General features: G+C 53.9%; 1 protein-coding gene across 3 annotated transcripts in view; it reads left to right on the top strand.

Moving 5' to 3' along the window:
* Positions 1-15,503, top strand: part of NINL (ninein like) — a 107,823-nt gene that overhangs the window by 73,881 nt on the left and 18,439 nt on the right. For 2 of the 3 annotated variants that reach the window (XM_067707426.1, XM_067707424.1), the window contains 6 exons: positions 1,400-1,574; positions 2,417-2,527; positions 3,124-3,243; positions 9,433-9,538; positions 11,976-12,085; positions 12,929-13,188. In XM_067707426.1, coding sequence (XP_067563527.1) covers positions 1,400-1,574; positions 2,417-2,527; positions 3,124-3,243; positions 9,433-9,538; positions 11,976-12,085; positions 12,929-13,188 — 882 coding nt within the window. The remainder of the gene's footprint in view (positions 1-1,399; positions 1,575-2,416; positions 2,528-3,123; positions 3,244-9,432; positions 9,539-11,975; positions 12,086-12,928; positions 13,189-15,503) is intronic. The other variant, XM_067707425.1, reaches the window with a different exon arrangement.

Raw genomic sequence — 15,503 nt, 5'->3', positions numbered from 1 at the left:
TGTTAGGTTGTTTTTATTACAAAAGTAATAAATGATACATGTTCATTGTAGAAAACTTAAAAAATACAAGTAGGAACTTCCCCAGTGGTCCAGGGGTTAAGAATCCGCCTTCTAATGCAGGGGATGCAGGTTCGATCCCTAGTCGGGGAACTAAGATCCCACGTGCCGCAGGGCAACTAAGCCCTCGTGCCGCAACGAAGAGCCCGCATGCGGCAATTAAGACCCAATGCAGCCATAAATAAATAAATAATTAAAAAGAAAGAAAATACCAAGTAAAAGGAAAAATAAAAGCAAAAGTCTCACATCCACAGAGGTTATCACTCCTAACATTTTTTGTGAGTCCCTCGCTTTTCCATGCACGTGATTACTTACAGAATGGTGTTGTGTTGCATATACTTTCTGACGGCCACAGAGCACCCGTGATGTGGGTCTGTTCTGCCGTATTTTACTGCACCTTTCCCCTTTAAAGAGTGGAGTGATATGATCAAATTTGTATTTGTAAAATTAGCCCCGAGATTTGTGGGCTGTTAGATTAATCCCACTCGTCAAACCTTTTCCCTAAGTGATGGCTGCCCCCCTTCCCCTCATGCCCCCGCCTCGAAGCTCTGGGGTGAGATTGAGGGAGGCCGAGCCCAGTATTTCTCATGCTCGATTGTTGACGTGGCCAAGCTCTGCCGAAGTTTCATTCGTCTTCAATCTAGATAGACTGGGTCTGAGAATCCTGTTAAGCAGCTGTTTTAGTGGTAAAGCTAAGATCTAGCACTGTTTTCCCTGCTGATAGAAATGGTTATTGCGGGGACTTCCCTGGCGGTCCAGTGGTTACGACTCCGTGCTTCCACTGCAGGGGGCACAGGTTCGATCCCTGGTTGGGGAACTAAAGTCCTGCATGCTGCAAAGAAATGGTTATTGCAAACGACCACAGCAGAGTCTGAGGGGAAGGGCCTCCGCACCTTTCTCTGGCTGCTTTGGGATTCGCCACGTACTGGTTTTCTGATGCCTGTGTCCTCGTGACAGAGGCTGGCCTCTGTGCGCGTTTGGTCACCGAAGGCTTTGGTGCCGCCTTTATTTATTGATTCATTTTTTCATGATGTGGAGGAGGTTGAATGGCCGAGGAGCGTCAGACACCTACCCAGAGGTCACCCGCTAGCTCACCCCAGAGGCCAAGGGACCCGCTGGCTCACCTTGTCTGTGTGGGGTCACCTCCACCAGCCCCAAGGAGGGATTTAAGGAGGCCCCGCATCCTTAAATGGTACAGCATCTGCAGCTCTCTCATCTGCCAGGGTGGACAAACGAGTCCCAGACCCTGTGGCCGAGTGCTCCGGCGAGAGACCCCGGGGAGGGAGAGGCCCAGGTGGCGCCCCTCAGGAGCCCGACGAACCATGTGCCATGTGCCTTGCAGACGCCTAGAGCAGGGGTACAGGGAGAGGCTGAGTCTCCTGCGGTCCGAGGTGGAGGTGGAGCGCGAGCTGTCCTGGGAGCAGGCCCGGCGGCAGAGGGCTGCGCTGGAGGAGGACCTGCAGCGCCTTCGGGCTGAGGAGGCCAGCCTCCGCCAGAAGCTGAGCCTGGCCCTGAAGGTAGAGGTGTTCGGGGGGCGGAGGGGTGCCTCCCACCCGAAAAGACGGAGGCGAGGTTGCCTAAGGGTCCATCCTCCACACCCACACCTCCCTGGTCCAGGATTAAACCCTCCCCGTGGTGCTGGGGGTTTCACACTAAAGAACATTTCCTGCAGCCATGGAAAGAGCCCATTTCTCAGCCAAAGCAGAAAGTGTCCTGGCTTTTCTGGGAGACACATGGTCCCTCATCTCCAGCTGTGTGGGCAGCAGGATGGGGGACCCGAGGGCCTCTAGGTCAGCGGCTGCAGCCACCTCTGCTGCACCCCTGGGACCAGAGCACCAGTGGGGTCAGCAAAAGACAAAAGCATCAGCCTGCACCCCCAGCCCTGGAGCAGACGCAGTCTTCTGGGCTGTGGAGAGCGCCCCACGACCGGCACCCACCCTGCATTTGCTTCCAGTGAGGTGTCCCCGGCCCCCCATCCTCCTCCTTCCCTAACTTGGGGCTGCGGTATCTGTCCGCACCTGCCCTGCCTCCCTCGCCTCCGTCCCCCTGGAGGACAGGCTGGACATGCCTTCTTTTTGGTCCCCGTGTCTGAGGACACTGCCTTGCTCCTGGTGGACACCTGGGCCGTCGTGGTACAGCTTTCAATTTGTTTTTTAGAAGACGGCTGGGAAAGGGTTGCCGAGAGCTTGGGTGGGTGGGAGAAGACGAGACAGTGGGAAAGGGGGAGTATCCCCAAGGGCTCCGTGGGGTCCACCTTCCCTGCTCATGAGCCCTGCCTCTTGCTCGGAGGGGGCAGCCCTTCCACACAGCTCCCTCCTCCGTCCCCAAAGCCGGCCAACCGCTGGCCTGTGTCTTGTAGGAAAACAGTCGACTGCAGAAGGAGATGATTGAAGTCGTGGAGAAGCTCGCAGAGTCGGAGAAGCTGGTCCTGAAGCTGCAGAATGATCTGGAGTTTGTGTTGAAGGACAAGGTGGGTCCTCTGCTGATTCTGAGTCTCCAGAGAGGCGCCCCTGGGCGCCGGGTAAAGGGCGTCAGGGTCTTGACGAAGAATACACAGGCGATGGAATTTAGGTTTTTTCTCCTAAAATTCTATAATGGAGAGAAAATTATCACGGGTACTTTCCCTGTGTTTTCCTCCACTTCATGCAGTGCAGGGGTGCTGGTGACGCCCGGGTGATGCCCTGCACGTTGGCCTTTTAGTGACAAAGCCTGGAGCAGTCAGCACCCTCTGCACAGACCCCAGTGACAGGGTCTTGGTGGTGGTGGGCACGGAGGAGAGGTTAGAGGCGCCCCAGCTGGCCCTTACCATCACCTTCAGAGGAGGAGGGGAGGGGAGGTGCAGGGTCCAGGCAGGGGGTCTCCCAGGTGGCCAAGGCAGGAAGGCAGCCCAGGCTCCAGGTGGGAGCATGGCCGCCTTCCATAAATTCCAAACATCCTTCTGCCCTGAGGTCTTTTAGACAAGGGGAGGGGAGGAAGAGGAGGGATGGGCAGCTGTACCTGCAGATGCTAATAAGCCTGGTGGGGACAGCGTCTGGGGGTGACAACACACCCTCTACCTGGCCTCAGGTCCCGGCCCTCATTTTCCTGCCTGCATCTGGCTTTCAGCTCGAGCCACAGAGCACGGAGCTCCTGACCCAGGAGGAGCGGTTCTCAGAGGTCCTGAAGGAGTACAAGCTCAAGTGCCGGGTATGTGGTCCCCTACCTGCGGGGTCGTCAGGGTCTGTCCGCTCAGACTCGGGTGGGCCCTCCCACCCCCTGGCCTCCACGTGGAGGGTGGTCCAGCCCGGGTCCACAGGAGCATCCCTGTATGAGCAGAGCAGGCAGAGCCTCTGATCTCGGCCTGCCTTCCACCAGTGGGGTCCTCCGAGCCTCGTGTTCTGAAAGGAGACGGGTGGGACTTGCCTGCTCAGCACGTGTGCCCAGCCCCACACGGGCTGCCCAGGTGGCGAGACGGCCCCTGTCCTAAGTCCCCCTCTGTGTGTCCTGGCACCATGTAGGGCTTCATCTTGTCTCTGTGGTTGAGTGTTTGCATTTCCTGGGCCAAATCTACCAACGTGAGCCCACTCGGCTGGCGCTGCCGCTATGCAGAAGAGGGCGTAGGTGGTGAACAATGTCAGTGCTGGGGAAACAGATCATAACCCGTTACTCTCTCGAGATTACCGGGGACTCTAGCAGATAGAACATTATCATTTGGAGTTAGGGGTCTAGTATCCGTTTGCCTCTTAATGATTTCCCTCCCAATTAATGTTAAGAACTGTCTTTCTGCATACGATGCTTTGGCCACACCAGAGGATAAAGGTGAGCCTGTGCTGGTCTGCAGTGTGACGTGACCCTTACCTCCTGCCCTCCACATCCTGAATCCCGGGTGCGCCTGCGTGTGGTCAGCTCTTACCCTCCTCGGGTGCCCGAGTGGTGTGTGTGGTGTGTGGTTAGGGGATGTGGTGCAGCTGGAATGTGCCGCTTGACTTTCTGAAAGGAACTCTCTTTCCTGCTGTGTTTTCTCTCTCACTTTGAGCACCTGTAACTAACCATCCATCAATACATTGCTTTAGTGCACCTGAATTTTTTCAAACAAATGTAACTGCCTTCATTTTTTCACATGACTCTGTCACTTAACAGCTGCTGCTGATTTCACTTTTGATTCTCAAAATTTTACTTTTTCAAATATCAGCAGGAATATTTTACATTTTAGTGCTAAGCTACTTATTTAGAAATTTGCCCTCTCTATTTTTGGGGATATTTTTGGCTGTTTCAAACTAACAGAGCATTAAAAAAGCGTTTTATTTGAAAGTAATTTCTAATACATGAAGTTACAAAAGTGAAACTAGTCTGGGGAACACCTGGATGCCTCTGCCCCAGTCCACCTGCTGTGTACGTTTCACCGTGTGCATGTGGACGCGCACGTGTACATCGGAGGTGAGTCAGGCGATCACGACCCTCCACCCCGAACTGGTCCATGCACTTCCTGAGAGCAGGCCGACCCTTCAACCTCAAAGTGCTGTTCAGGTGCCCAACGTTGATGTTACATGTTCAGGAATTTTGCTGGCTTCTTGTTAAACCTTTGATGGGGGAGTTATTTACACCAAGAAATGTGCAGAAGCTACAAGCTGGGCTTTTCTTCCTAGAGAGCCAGCTTCCCAACACCTCCTGGGTAGCTGAGGATACTTAGTAACTTCACAGTTTCCACCAATACAGTCCTTTAACCTGCTTGCTGTGTTTCAGTTTTGTTAGTCAACCGAACAACGTTCTTTTTTGTTTTTAGCTGTGTTGCTTGGCTTGCGGGATCTTAGTTCCCTGGCCAGGGATCAAACCTGGGTCCCCAGCAGTGGAAGCTCAGAGACCTAACCACTGGACCGCCAGGGAATTCCCCTAACAATGTTCTTTAGAGCATCTTCCTCCAGTGCAGGACCCAGTCTAGGGCCAGGGCCAGAGTCTGATGTCCTCTAATCTGGAACATTCTTAGTCCATTCAGGTGGCTGTAACAAAGATACCATAGACTGGGGAGCTTATAAGCCACAGAGATTTAGTTCCTTTGTTCTGGAGGCTGGTAGGTCTGAGACCGAGGTGCTGACAGATTCGGTGTCTGGTGAGGCCTCTGTTCTGGGTTGCAGGTGGCCGGCTGTCTTCTCACTGTGTCCTTCTGTGAAGGGGCGAGGGAGTTCTCTGGGGGCTGTTTTATTAGAGCACAAACCCCGTCATGGGGCTCCATCCTCCTGACCTGATCTCCTCCCAAAAGCCTCACCTCCAGGGGGCTTCCCTGGTGGCGCAGTGGTTGAGAGTCCGCCTGCCGATGCAGGGGACACGGGTTCGTGCCCCGGTCCGGGAAGATCCCACGTGCCGCGGAGCGGCTGGGCCCGTGAGCCATGGCCGCTGAGCCTGCGCGTCCGGAGCCTGTGCTCCACAATGGGAGAGGCCACAACAGTGAGAGGCCCGCATACCACAAAAAGAAAAAAAAAAAAACCTCACCAAATACCATCACACTGGGGATCAGGATTTAACATATGAATCTGGGGAGACACACTGTCTGTAGCACATTCCCACAGCCTTTCTTTGTCCTTCACGTGGAGATTTTTGAAGAATACAGTCTCTCCTTCCTTTTCAATAGAAACGTTCTCGTTTTGTGTTTTCGTGATACTTCCTTTGGATTAAATTGAGGTTATGCCTTCTCAGCTGCACAATGTAGGTGATGTTAATTTTGATCACCTGGTCTCAGTGTGGGGTGACACTTTAAGACCACGCAGATGTCCTGCTCTTCGTCAGAAGTTTCACTGGATTTAGGATCAGTGAGTGATTCCTGCCAACTCCCGTCTTTGCCACAATGGTTGTTGCAAAAGGATGTTTTCCATCATCCACTCCACATCTGTCAGTTGGCACTTGGCATCTGCCGTCAGGCAGAGAAGTCCTGTCTATCTATCTGCGTATCTGGTTGGTATGGGCTCAGGAATCGCCATTCTCATCAGTGGTTTGTATTGATAATTCGTTACTATGTCGAATTACTTTGGTGCTCAAGTCATGTGAGATTTGGCCAGTGGGAGTGTCTTCCGGCCGCAGCCGTGACCTTGTGACTTGTCACTGTCATGTTTTTTAAGTTGTTCCATACTTTCTAGCACAGTGAGATGCTCCAGACTCCTCTTATGCTTCCCCTGCCCTTGCGCTGGAATCAGCTATTTCTCCAGTGAGTCCTGGCTCCTAACTGGAGAGAATGGCTTTAGAGACCAAGATCTGCGTGCTGCGTGTGCTCAGCCTCCTGGGGGCGCTGCCTCGGGCCTAGGGTGTTTCTTATCATCAGTCTCCAGAGTAGAGACGACCTTGAACCTCCCTGCTGTGTGTCACCCATCTTTCCAAAGTCACTGTTTGACATTTCCCCGTGCTTGTAAGCAGGATATTTGCTAGCACAGAAACCATGTTTTCCCTTGTTGCCGAGTTCCCTTCCTATTCAACTACTGTCTCGGCTTTTTTTTTTTTTTTTTCTTTCTTTCTTTCAGCTGTCAGCCTCAGTTTTCTGGGGCAAGGCTGACTTTGGTAAAGGGGAGTGTAAGGACTTCCCTGGTGGTCTGGTGATTAAGACTCCACACTTCCAATGCAGGGGCATGGGTTCCATCCCTGGTTGGGGAACTACGATACATGCCACGAGGTGCAGCCAAAAAAAAAAAGATTTAAAAAAGTTGGGGGAAGTGTAAAATGTTAATCGCTTCCTCCTTAGGGGTTCTCTGTGGTTTCATATTTTCACTGCTCCCTCGGGTGGACACCATAATGGAGTAGCTTGTCCTTGGTCAGAAGTGCCAGATACAGATTTTCTCTTTACCCATTTCCACCCTGTTACGTGCTGCATGTGTGTGTCCCCATAAATCCATATGTTGAAGCCTGTTCCCTCAGTTGTGGTGGTGTTCAAAGGTGGGGCCTTTGGGAGGCAATTAGGTCATGAGGGTGGAGCTCCATGAAGGGGATTAGTGCCCTTATAAAGGGACCCCAGAGAGCTCCCCCATCCCCTCCACTAAGTGAGGACATGGGAACAGATGGCCGTCTATGAACCGGGAAGCTCCCACCAGACACTGAATCTGCAGGCACCTCAGTCATGGACTTCTAGCCTCCAGAATTGTGAGAAGTAAGTTTCTGTTGTTTATAAACTCACCATCTGTGGAATTTTGTTACAATAGCCCGGATGGACTGAGACACCAGCCCTGACAGACGTCCCCTCCACTGCCTGTGCCTGGGTGGTCAGCCCCTCTGTGTGTGCTGACTCAGCACGGCCCGGCTCCCCAGCTGGTCTGCCGCCTCCACCTTCCTCTCCGATGCTTTCGATGCTTTCCAAGCTGCTGTTGAAATCCCACCCTCCCCTGCTTCCTTGCTGAGCTCGCTTCTCCCGCTAACGAGAAGAGAAGCCTCAACAGGTCCAGAGCCCTCAGAGCCTTAGCGCTACAGTGTGTGCAGTGGACGTGCTGCCTTTGCTGGCTAGCACAGTAACACCCTATGACCCTGTGACCACCCTGGGCATCCACAGGCACCCCCAAGTTCACATGCAGCCCACATGAAAACAGGCACCCTGGCTCCCAGCCCTGGGACACCCGCTGAGTAGACTGTCTGGGACCCAGGACAGCACATGTCACCCTCATGGGTTAGAACCGACAGTGGTGCCTGAGAGCAGAGAAGTCTGTGCCCAGCATGGCACCTAAGGACCTGTTTTCTGGCGCTGCTGAATTTGTGGGACGTGCATATGCTCTTAAAATACCCATCTGAGGGGCAGAAAGAACCACCGAGGGGGGAGGACATTGGGTAGAAATGATTCTGTCAGTGTTTCCTGCCAGGTCAGCACTGTCAGTAAAAACACCAGTCACGTGTAATTTCAGGTTTTCCAGGAGTCACATAAAAAAAGGAAAGGAATAGGTGACATTCATCATTTTAATTACATTTTATTCCCTGTATTACATCCACAGTGTCATTATTTCAACATATAATCAATATAAACACATTTTAAATGAGATATTTTACATCCCTTTTTGGGAATCTGGTGTTTAAGATCGGTGTAGAGTTTATGCTACACACACCTCAATCCAGACTGACCACACCTGACATGCTCAGTAGCTGGCGTGGCGACATCGTGGGGTAGAGGGGCCGGGGTTGCCCACACCTGCCGCCCCGCAGGTCTACCCCACGGCTCCCACATCCCGGCCCTGCCCTTTCCCCCAGGAAGGAGCTGTTCCCTCCGTGGGGAAACTGTGTATTTGCCCAGGAGTTTCTGAAGGACTGATCCTAGTAAATCTGTGCTTCTGTGCTGCTTCTGAGATCTGCAGGGCCTGTCCCTTCTCCCACACGCCTAGAACTGCCGATGAAAGGCTCCTTCTCCAAGGGCGGATGCAGAGACAAACCAGGCGCTGGCCACCGGGGAGTTCAGGAAGATGAGTTTTATTTGACAAGAGCTGCCTGGAGAAGAAACTCAAATAGATTAAAAAATCAGAGAGGAGCGGGCTTCCCTGGCAGTCCAGTGGTTAGGACTCTGTGCTCCCAATGCAGGGGGCAGGGGTTCAGTCCCTGGTGGGGGAACTAAGATCCTGCATGCCATGGGGCGCAGCCCAAAAAAAAAAAAAGAAAAAAAATCAGGGAGGGAGGTGGGGCCTTGAGGGCACGCCATGGCCTTGGCTGGTCTGGCTTCCCCCAGAGCCAGTTTCCTGGGAGGAGAAGCCAGGCGGAAGCTGCATCACGCGTGCTGTCCTCCAGGTGGGGCGGCCACAGCCCACCCGGGGTTGGGGGGAAGAGTACGTGGACCCAAAGCCATGTGGCCACGGTGCCGGCTCTGGGGCCACCTGGGAAGGTGGGATGTGAACGCTACCCTTTCTGGCCTTTTGAAAGTCAGGTGACCAAATGTGCTTGTTCAGGTATATTTCATTCGTGGGTGGACAAATTACGCTTGTCACAAACGAGACGCTTCCTCTTTTTTTTTTTCCTCTGCGCTGTGTAGCTTGCGGGATCTTAGTTCCCTGACCAGGGATCGAACCCGGGCCCCGGCAGTGAGAGCACCGAGTCCTAACCGCTGGACCTCCAGGGAATTCCCAGAGACTCTTCCTCTTAAGCCTTCACGCCCCCAAGTGTCCTCTTCCCCTTATGTGCGTGCTTACCCAACCACCTGTGGTTTCTCTGTATTTTCTCCATTTCTCACTTTCACTGCACTTTTTTTCCCTGAGTCCCTTCCTTGTATCCCGTGATGGAAGGTGGTACTGGGCATAAGATGTCGCGAAGTGACCCCTGCTCCCGTGTCGCTCACGGAGCAGTTAGGTGCCTGGGCACAGCTTCGGTGCCCCGTCTGCCCTGCTGAGCTGGGGCTGACTCCTGGGCCCAGTGGCCACAGTGGCTGGAGGAAGGGTCTGGCTCTGCCCACAGGACCTGCAGGACTGCAACGACGAGCTGCAGGCCGCACTGGAAGGCCTGCGGGCACAGCTGCCCCCGAGTCGGCACGGCCAGCTGCCCCCGGGACACGGCCCGGCAGGTAGGAGCCCGGTGTTTTGAGGTGGTGGGTCGTGTGCTCCTTCCCGGGGCGGGGAGGGGGGGGGGGGGCGTGGGGCTGGCCAGCTGCACAGGTGGTCACAAGCCCTTCCGACCTCTTGTGTGGGAGAAGGGGCCTACCTGAGGCCAGGGTTCTGTGTGACCCCCAGAGCCCTAAGGGAGATGGAGGAGGATGAGGGGTCTACCATTTGGGTAGAAGCAAGTGGTGAAGGTTATGAGGACCTTGCCGTGACCTCAGGGCAGGCATGTCCCAGGGAGCCTCCTGGGTCCCGGGGAGGGGGCCGGAGTTGGTCATCAAAGGAGATGCTCCACACAGACGGTCCTCTGGGGGAGGAGAGGAGAGAGGAGGCTGCGGGGACAGGGGACAGGCTGGTCTCGGGTCTGTGACGGCTCGTACAAGGCAGATGCTAAACCGTGTGGACCGAGGCCGGCGGGCCGCTGTGGAAGGGGTCTGAGATGGGGCGGGGCCATGGCGCCTGGGAAGGGCCCTTCCACCTGCTGCGTGCAGAGCCGACGCCAAAGGCGTCAGTCGGAAAAACCAGGCTCCTGCCTCCCAGCCGGGAGGTCTCGACAGGCTGCAAGCACCGAGAGGTTAATGTTCTTGGCTCCTTCTAGAGACGGGGCTGGAGGTTCTGAGGCCACAGCTGTCCTTGGGGAGGACGGGGTTTGCGCCCACCCTGGCAGCTGGGCGGGGCGGGCACTACAGGTTCACGTGCTCCAGGCTCCACGCCCCTTGCTGCCGTGGGAACCACCACGACAGCCCCGGCCCAGCAGCCCGACCGCCTCTGTGGTCACATGTCACGCAGACGCAGCCCCAGAGGACGTGTCGCTCTCATCTGTAACCCTGAGAGCATTGGGCTCCCGTATCGTCCTAAAGCTGTTACTTAAAACAGGAAAGTCAACATGGGAGCCTCCAAGGGAAACCGAGTGGGGTCTTCTGTGCACCTGGGCCCGAAGGGAGCCCCTCACCTGCAGCTGCGTTAGTGGAGCTGATGGCTGTCGAGACCCACAGCCCCGCTGCCCTCAGCCAGGAGGTGTTGGCATGTGGCTGGTGAGCTGGTATCATCTGATCCCCAGATGAGTGTCTGGTGCCAGTGTGGCCATGGGGAAGGGGGTTATTGTCACCTCCTCTGTCCCTGGAGGGGACTGAGCTGCACAGAGCATGTGACCCTTGTCGAGAGCCACGATCCGTAACGCAGGGAGCAGAGAGACGGGGTCTGTGCCCAGGGTGCCGTGTCCAGAAGCCTCTGAGGTGTGGCACCAAAGGCAGCCCCAAGCTTCGTGTTGGCACTGATACGACCAGAGCGCTCTCCCAGCTGGAGCATTTTCTCTTACACTTTCCCCCGTCGTCTGACCATAGAGCTTCTCTTGGCCCCTTCAAAGGAGGAGGGACAGTCAGGACAGCAGAGTTGTGGTGGCGGGGGCCATGTGGGTTGTGGAGTCTGGGCCGGCAGTGCATCCAGCTGGGGCCACTCCTGACGGGCGCCACTTGGCCAGACCCAGGTGGCGGCTTCCAGTTGTCAGGGCAACGGGATGCTCTCTTTCCTGAGATACTTACTCTGAGTTCTCTCAGGATGTCATTGAGCCTGTCACTCTTTTTCGTGGAAAACAACTTGGGCGAGAGGTCAGGGTGTGTCTGCTCCCTTCACTTTCTGGCCCGTGGACCAGCAGCGGCGGTCACACGCACATTCTGAGTCAAGCCCTGGGTGTGCCCCCCAACACGCACAACGTGGGGGGCCGCTGGGCCCAGGAGGGCTGGCCGCGCTTGTGGGTTCACAGGCGCCCTTTGGGGGCGAGCTGTAAGGACGGGTGATGTTGCCGGTGGGGAGGGTCTTCTGGGCCGGGTGTAGCTCACACCCTCTTCCTACAGTCTGTCAGAGCCTCCACAGGTGCTGAGTTTGCCTGACTTTTTGTTAAGACCCCCACTCCCATGATTTGTGTGATGTAATAGAAAGTAGGGAGGGCCTCTGAGAAAAGGAGGAAGGCGAAATAAAGAATGAAGACAGAGCTTCGTCATGGCTCATCCTAAAGCACTGTCTGTGCTGTGGTCACTTTTTCCCGTTGTCCCCATCCCTGTGTGTGCCTGCCACGGTCAAGGGGGCAGGACGTGTACCCCATGTGGCATCTTTCAGGGAATTCAAGGGCCTGACAAATCTGGCAGGGAGCCTCCTCGCCATTCATACCTTTGAGGGATCTGCGTTCTGGCAAAGACTCGAAATGCTGGTTTGTAAAGATGCCAGCTTTGAGAACTCGGTGCAACGGATGGTCCATGGCCCATGTCCTCTTACTGCCAGCGTTGCATTCCTCTTGCGGAAAGTGCCCGCGGAAGGCTGTGCTTCGGCCAGATGTCGGCTTGGAGGTTGGATCAGACCCCGCAGCGTCCTGGGCAAGACAAAAACGGAAGTGTCTTCTTGTTGCAGGCATTGTCACGTTTGTGGGTGATTCCGTCCCAGTGAGTATAGAGACGGAGATAATGTTGGAGCAGGTGAAGGAACGTTACAAAGACCTCGAGATCCAGCTGGAGACCAAGGTCAGGGGGGCTGAGGGAGGCCGGAGGGGTCAGGGAGCTTCCTGCTGCTGGGACGCTTCTGCGCACACGTCTGCCCCATAGTGAGCGCGCTCAGGGGGACGGAGGTTTGCAGGGAAATGTGCGTGACATTGATGTTCTGCCTCACACCCGCTTCGGAAGCAGGCAGGACAGAAGGTATAGCTACTAATGGGAGGGAGCAGGGTCGTGGTATCCCAGCGTCACGAGGGCTGCGCTGAGGCCAGACCTCCCTGCTTACTCTGTGCTGGGGAGTCACAGCTCCCAACTGCGTTCCAGCTGAAGCACCCTGGGACTGCCCTGCGTGGGGGCCTCCCGGGCCACCCTGGCCAGGCCTGTCTTCTTGGGTGAACATGCCTCCAGCTCTGTGACCCAACTGTGGTGGGTTTTGTTGAGGGACGGTACCCACGTCTCGTCAGGTGTCACTGCCAGCGAGGCGGGGCCACCTCTTCCTTGTGGTCCTGCCCCTGGGCTCCTGCTGTGGCCTTGCCCGCCAGGTCTCCAGGGGGTTCAGAGCCACTGCGGCCTCGCGGTAGGCATTGTCCCCCCTCTGCCCTCCTGCTGCTGCTGCTGCCAGGCCCCCAGCCCAGCTCGGCCCCCAGCAGCCTTTCTGCGCCTGCCAGGCCTGCCCCCCTAGGCCACAGTGAAGGTTATGGGACGTGACAGAAGCAGGCGGCCACACGGGCCCTGGGGAGCCTTTCACAGGCCCCAGCACCTCGTTGAGGCCGGTCCCCCCGCTCTTTGGATGCTGTGCCGGACAGCCTTGTATCATCAGGCAGATCATGTTTAGGGGCCCCTGGCTGACATCACTCACGCTTCTTTTCCCAGGTGAATTACTATGAAAGGGAGATGGAGGTGATGAAAAGGGCCTTTGCAGAGGAGAGAAAGGAGCTGGAGCGGGCCTTCAAGCTTGAGGTTGGCGTGCTGCAGGGTCAGAAGGCCGAGCTGGCGACGCTGCACCAGGAGTCGCAGGAGGCTGTCCAAGGCCTGCGGGACCGGCTGCAGCGGGCCGTGGAGCTGGAGCGGGGCCACGCGCGGCAGCTGGCCCAGGAGAGGGACCAGCTGGAGGAGGCGCTGCAGCGGGTCAGGTCCGGCACCACATCCTTTCGGGATTTCACGTCCAGGGTGTCTTGCTCAGAACCCGAATTTGAAATTGGATTTGGGCAAACGGCTCAGCATCCCAATGGCTGTTACCTGAGGGGTTCTTGTTGGTGCAGACACGTGAGCCCTGAAAGAACAGGCTATTTAACAAAGAGTCTGACTTTTCGGTTTTTTGCGCATGCGGCATGCAGGATCTTAGTTCCCCGACCAGGGATCAAACCCATGCCCCTCCAGTGGAAGCATGGAGTCTTAATCACTGGACCACCAGGGAATTCCCAAACATTCTGACTTCAAAAATACGTATTAACTAGGGCTTAGGCCCTGAAGCCCTTTGCTTTGTAGAATTTTGACTCAGTTTACCTCCTGCCTCTGACTCGCCTGGTAGCAAGGGCAACACGGTCTCCATCGTCTGTCATCTCATGGTCCTTGGGGAGGTGGATAAAAGGCCTAAAAGCCCCCAAATAACAGGAAAGGCCATTAGTCTGGGTCAGTGGGACTGAACCCTAGAACCTGAGAATGGTGATCTGAGTTGTATCCTCTGGCTTCTATTAACTTCTCCATCTTCTGTGGGTTTTCTTTGGTATGTTTAGGTGTGTATTCTTTCACTTTAACTTTTTATTAAAGTGTTATATGCACAAGAAAAATACACACGTGTGTGCAGTTGGAAGAATTGTTGATGAATTGGACATATCTGTGTCCCCAGCACAAGTCCCCCAGGGGTCACTTTTCCAAGTCAGGATAGTGGCAACCCTTGGGGGCTTTGGGGAGCCCCATTTTTTGTTCTGGTTGCTGGTGTACATAAGAATGGAATTGTTGGGTCGTAGGACATAGGTGTGGTTTTCTTTTTACTTATCCTACTTAGAAAACATTGTCTATTGAATGTATAGATTTGTGTCCTATGAAAAACTCTCAGCCATTATTCGCAAAATATTGCTTCTCCCCTCACTGTCCTCTACAACTGGATGTATGATGTTAGGTCTTTTCACTTTTCCTCCATTTCTTTCTAACTATCTATCTATCTATCTATTTGTTTATTTAACATCTTTATTGGAGTATAATTGCTTTACAATGGTGTGTTAGTTTCTGCTTTATAACAAAGTGAATCAGTTATACATATACATATATCCCCACATCTCTTCCCTCTTGCATCTCCCTCCCTCCCACCCTCCCTATCCCACCCCTCTAGGTGGTCACAAAGCACCGAGCTGATCTCCCTGTGCTATGCGGCTGCTTCCCACTAGCTATCAATTTTACATTTGGTAGTGTATATATGTCCATGCCACTCTGTCACTTTGTCCCAGCTTACACTTCCCCCTCCCCGTGTCCTCAAGTCCATTCTCTAGAAGGTCTATGTCTTTTCTCCCATCCTGCCCCTAGGTTCTTCATAACCATTTTTTTTTTTAGATTCCATATATATGTGTTAGCATATAGTATTTGTTTTTCTCTTTCTGACTTACTTCACTCTGTATGACAGACTCTAGGTCCATCCACCTCACTACAGATAACTCAATTTCATTTCTTTTTATGGCTGAGTAATATTCCATTGTATATATCTTCTTTATCCATTCATCTGTCAATGGACACTTAGGTTGCTTCCGTGTCCTGGCTGTTGTAAATAGAGCTGCAATGAACACTGTGGTACGTGACTCTTTGAATTATGGTTTTCTCAGGGTATATGCCCAGTAGTGGGATTGCTGGGTCTTATTGTAATTCTATTTTTAGTTTTTTAAGGAACCTCCATACTGTTCTCCGTAGTGGCTGTATCAGTTTACATTCCCACCAACAGTGCAAGAGGGTTCCCTTTTCTCCACGCCCTCTCCAGCATTTACTGTTTGTAGTTTTTTGATGATGGCCATTCTGACCGGTGTGAGGTGGTACCTCACTGTCGTTTGGATTTGATTTCTCTAGTGCTCAGTGATGCTGGGCATCCTTCCTCCTCCATTTCTTAGCCTCTCTTTCATTACCTCCGACTTCTTTTCTGTCTGTGGCACATCCTGCCAGTGAGCTTTTCTTTTGACACTGACTTTTTATTTTCCAAAATTCTGTTTAGTTAGTCCTGTCTGATCATTTTTGACAGCTTCTTGTTGCTTGTCCCTTTTAAAATTTCCATCTTTTAGTTAAGTAAACATTTCATAATATTTATCCTTAGTTTGTGTCTGATAATTCCAGTATCGGAGGTTCCTACAGGATCTAATTCTGTTGTTCTGGCTTCTTCTGACTCTCATAGGGGGTCCTTTTCCACATATATTGTGGTGATCTTTGATTGTGAGCTCATGCTTACGTGACGTTTATCTCTGGGAAT

This window comes from Pseudorca crassidens, chromosome 15 (genome assembly GCF_039906515.1).
Source record: "Pseudorca crassidens isolate mPseCra1 chromosome 15, mPseCra1.hap1, whole genome shotgun sequence".
Taxonomy (NCBI): domain Eukaryota; kingdom Metazoa; phylum Chordata; class Mammalia; order Artiodactyla; family Delphinidae; genus Pseudorca; species Pseudorca crassidens.
The sequence above is the reverse complement of the archived record's forward strand: the minus strand, read 5'-3'. Positions and strand labels throughout refer to the sequence as shown.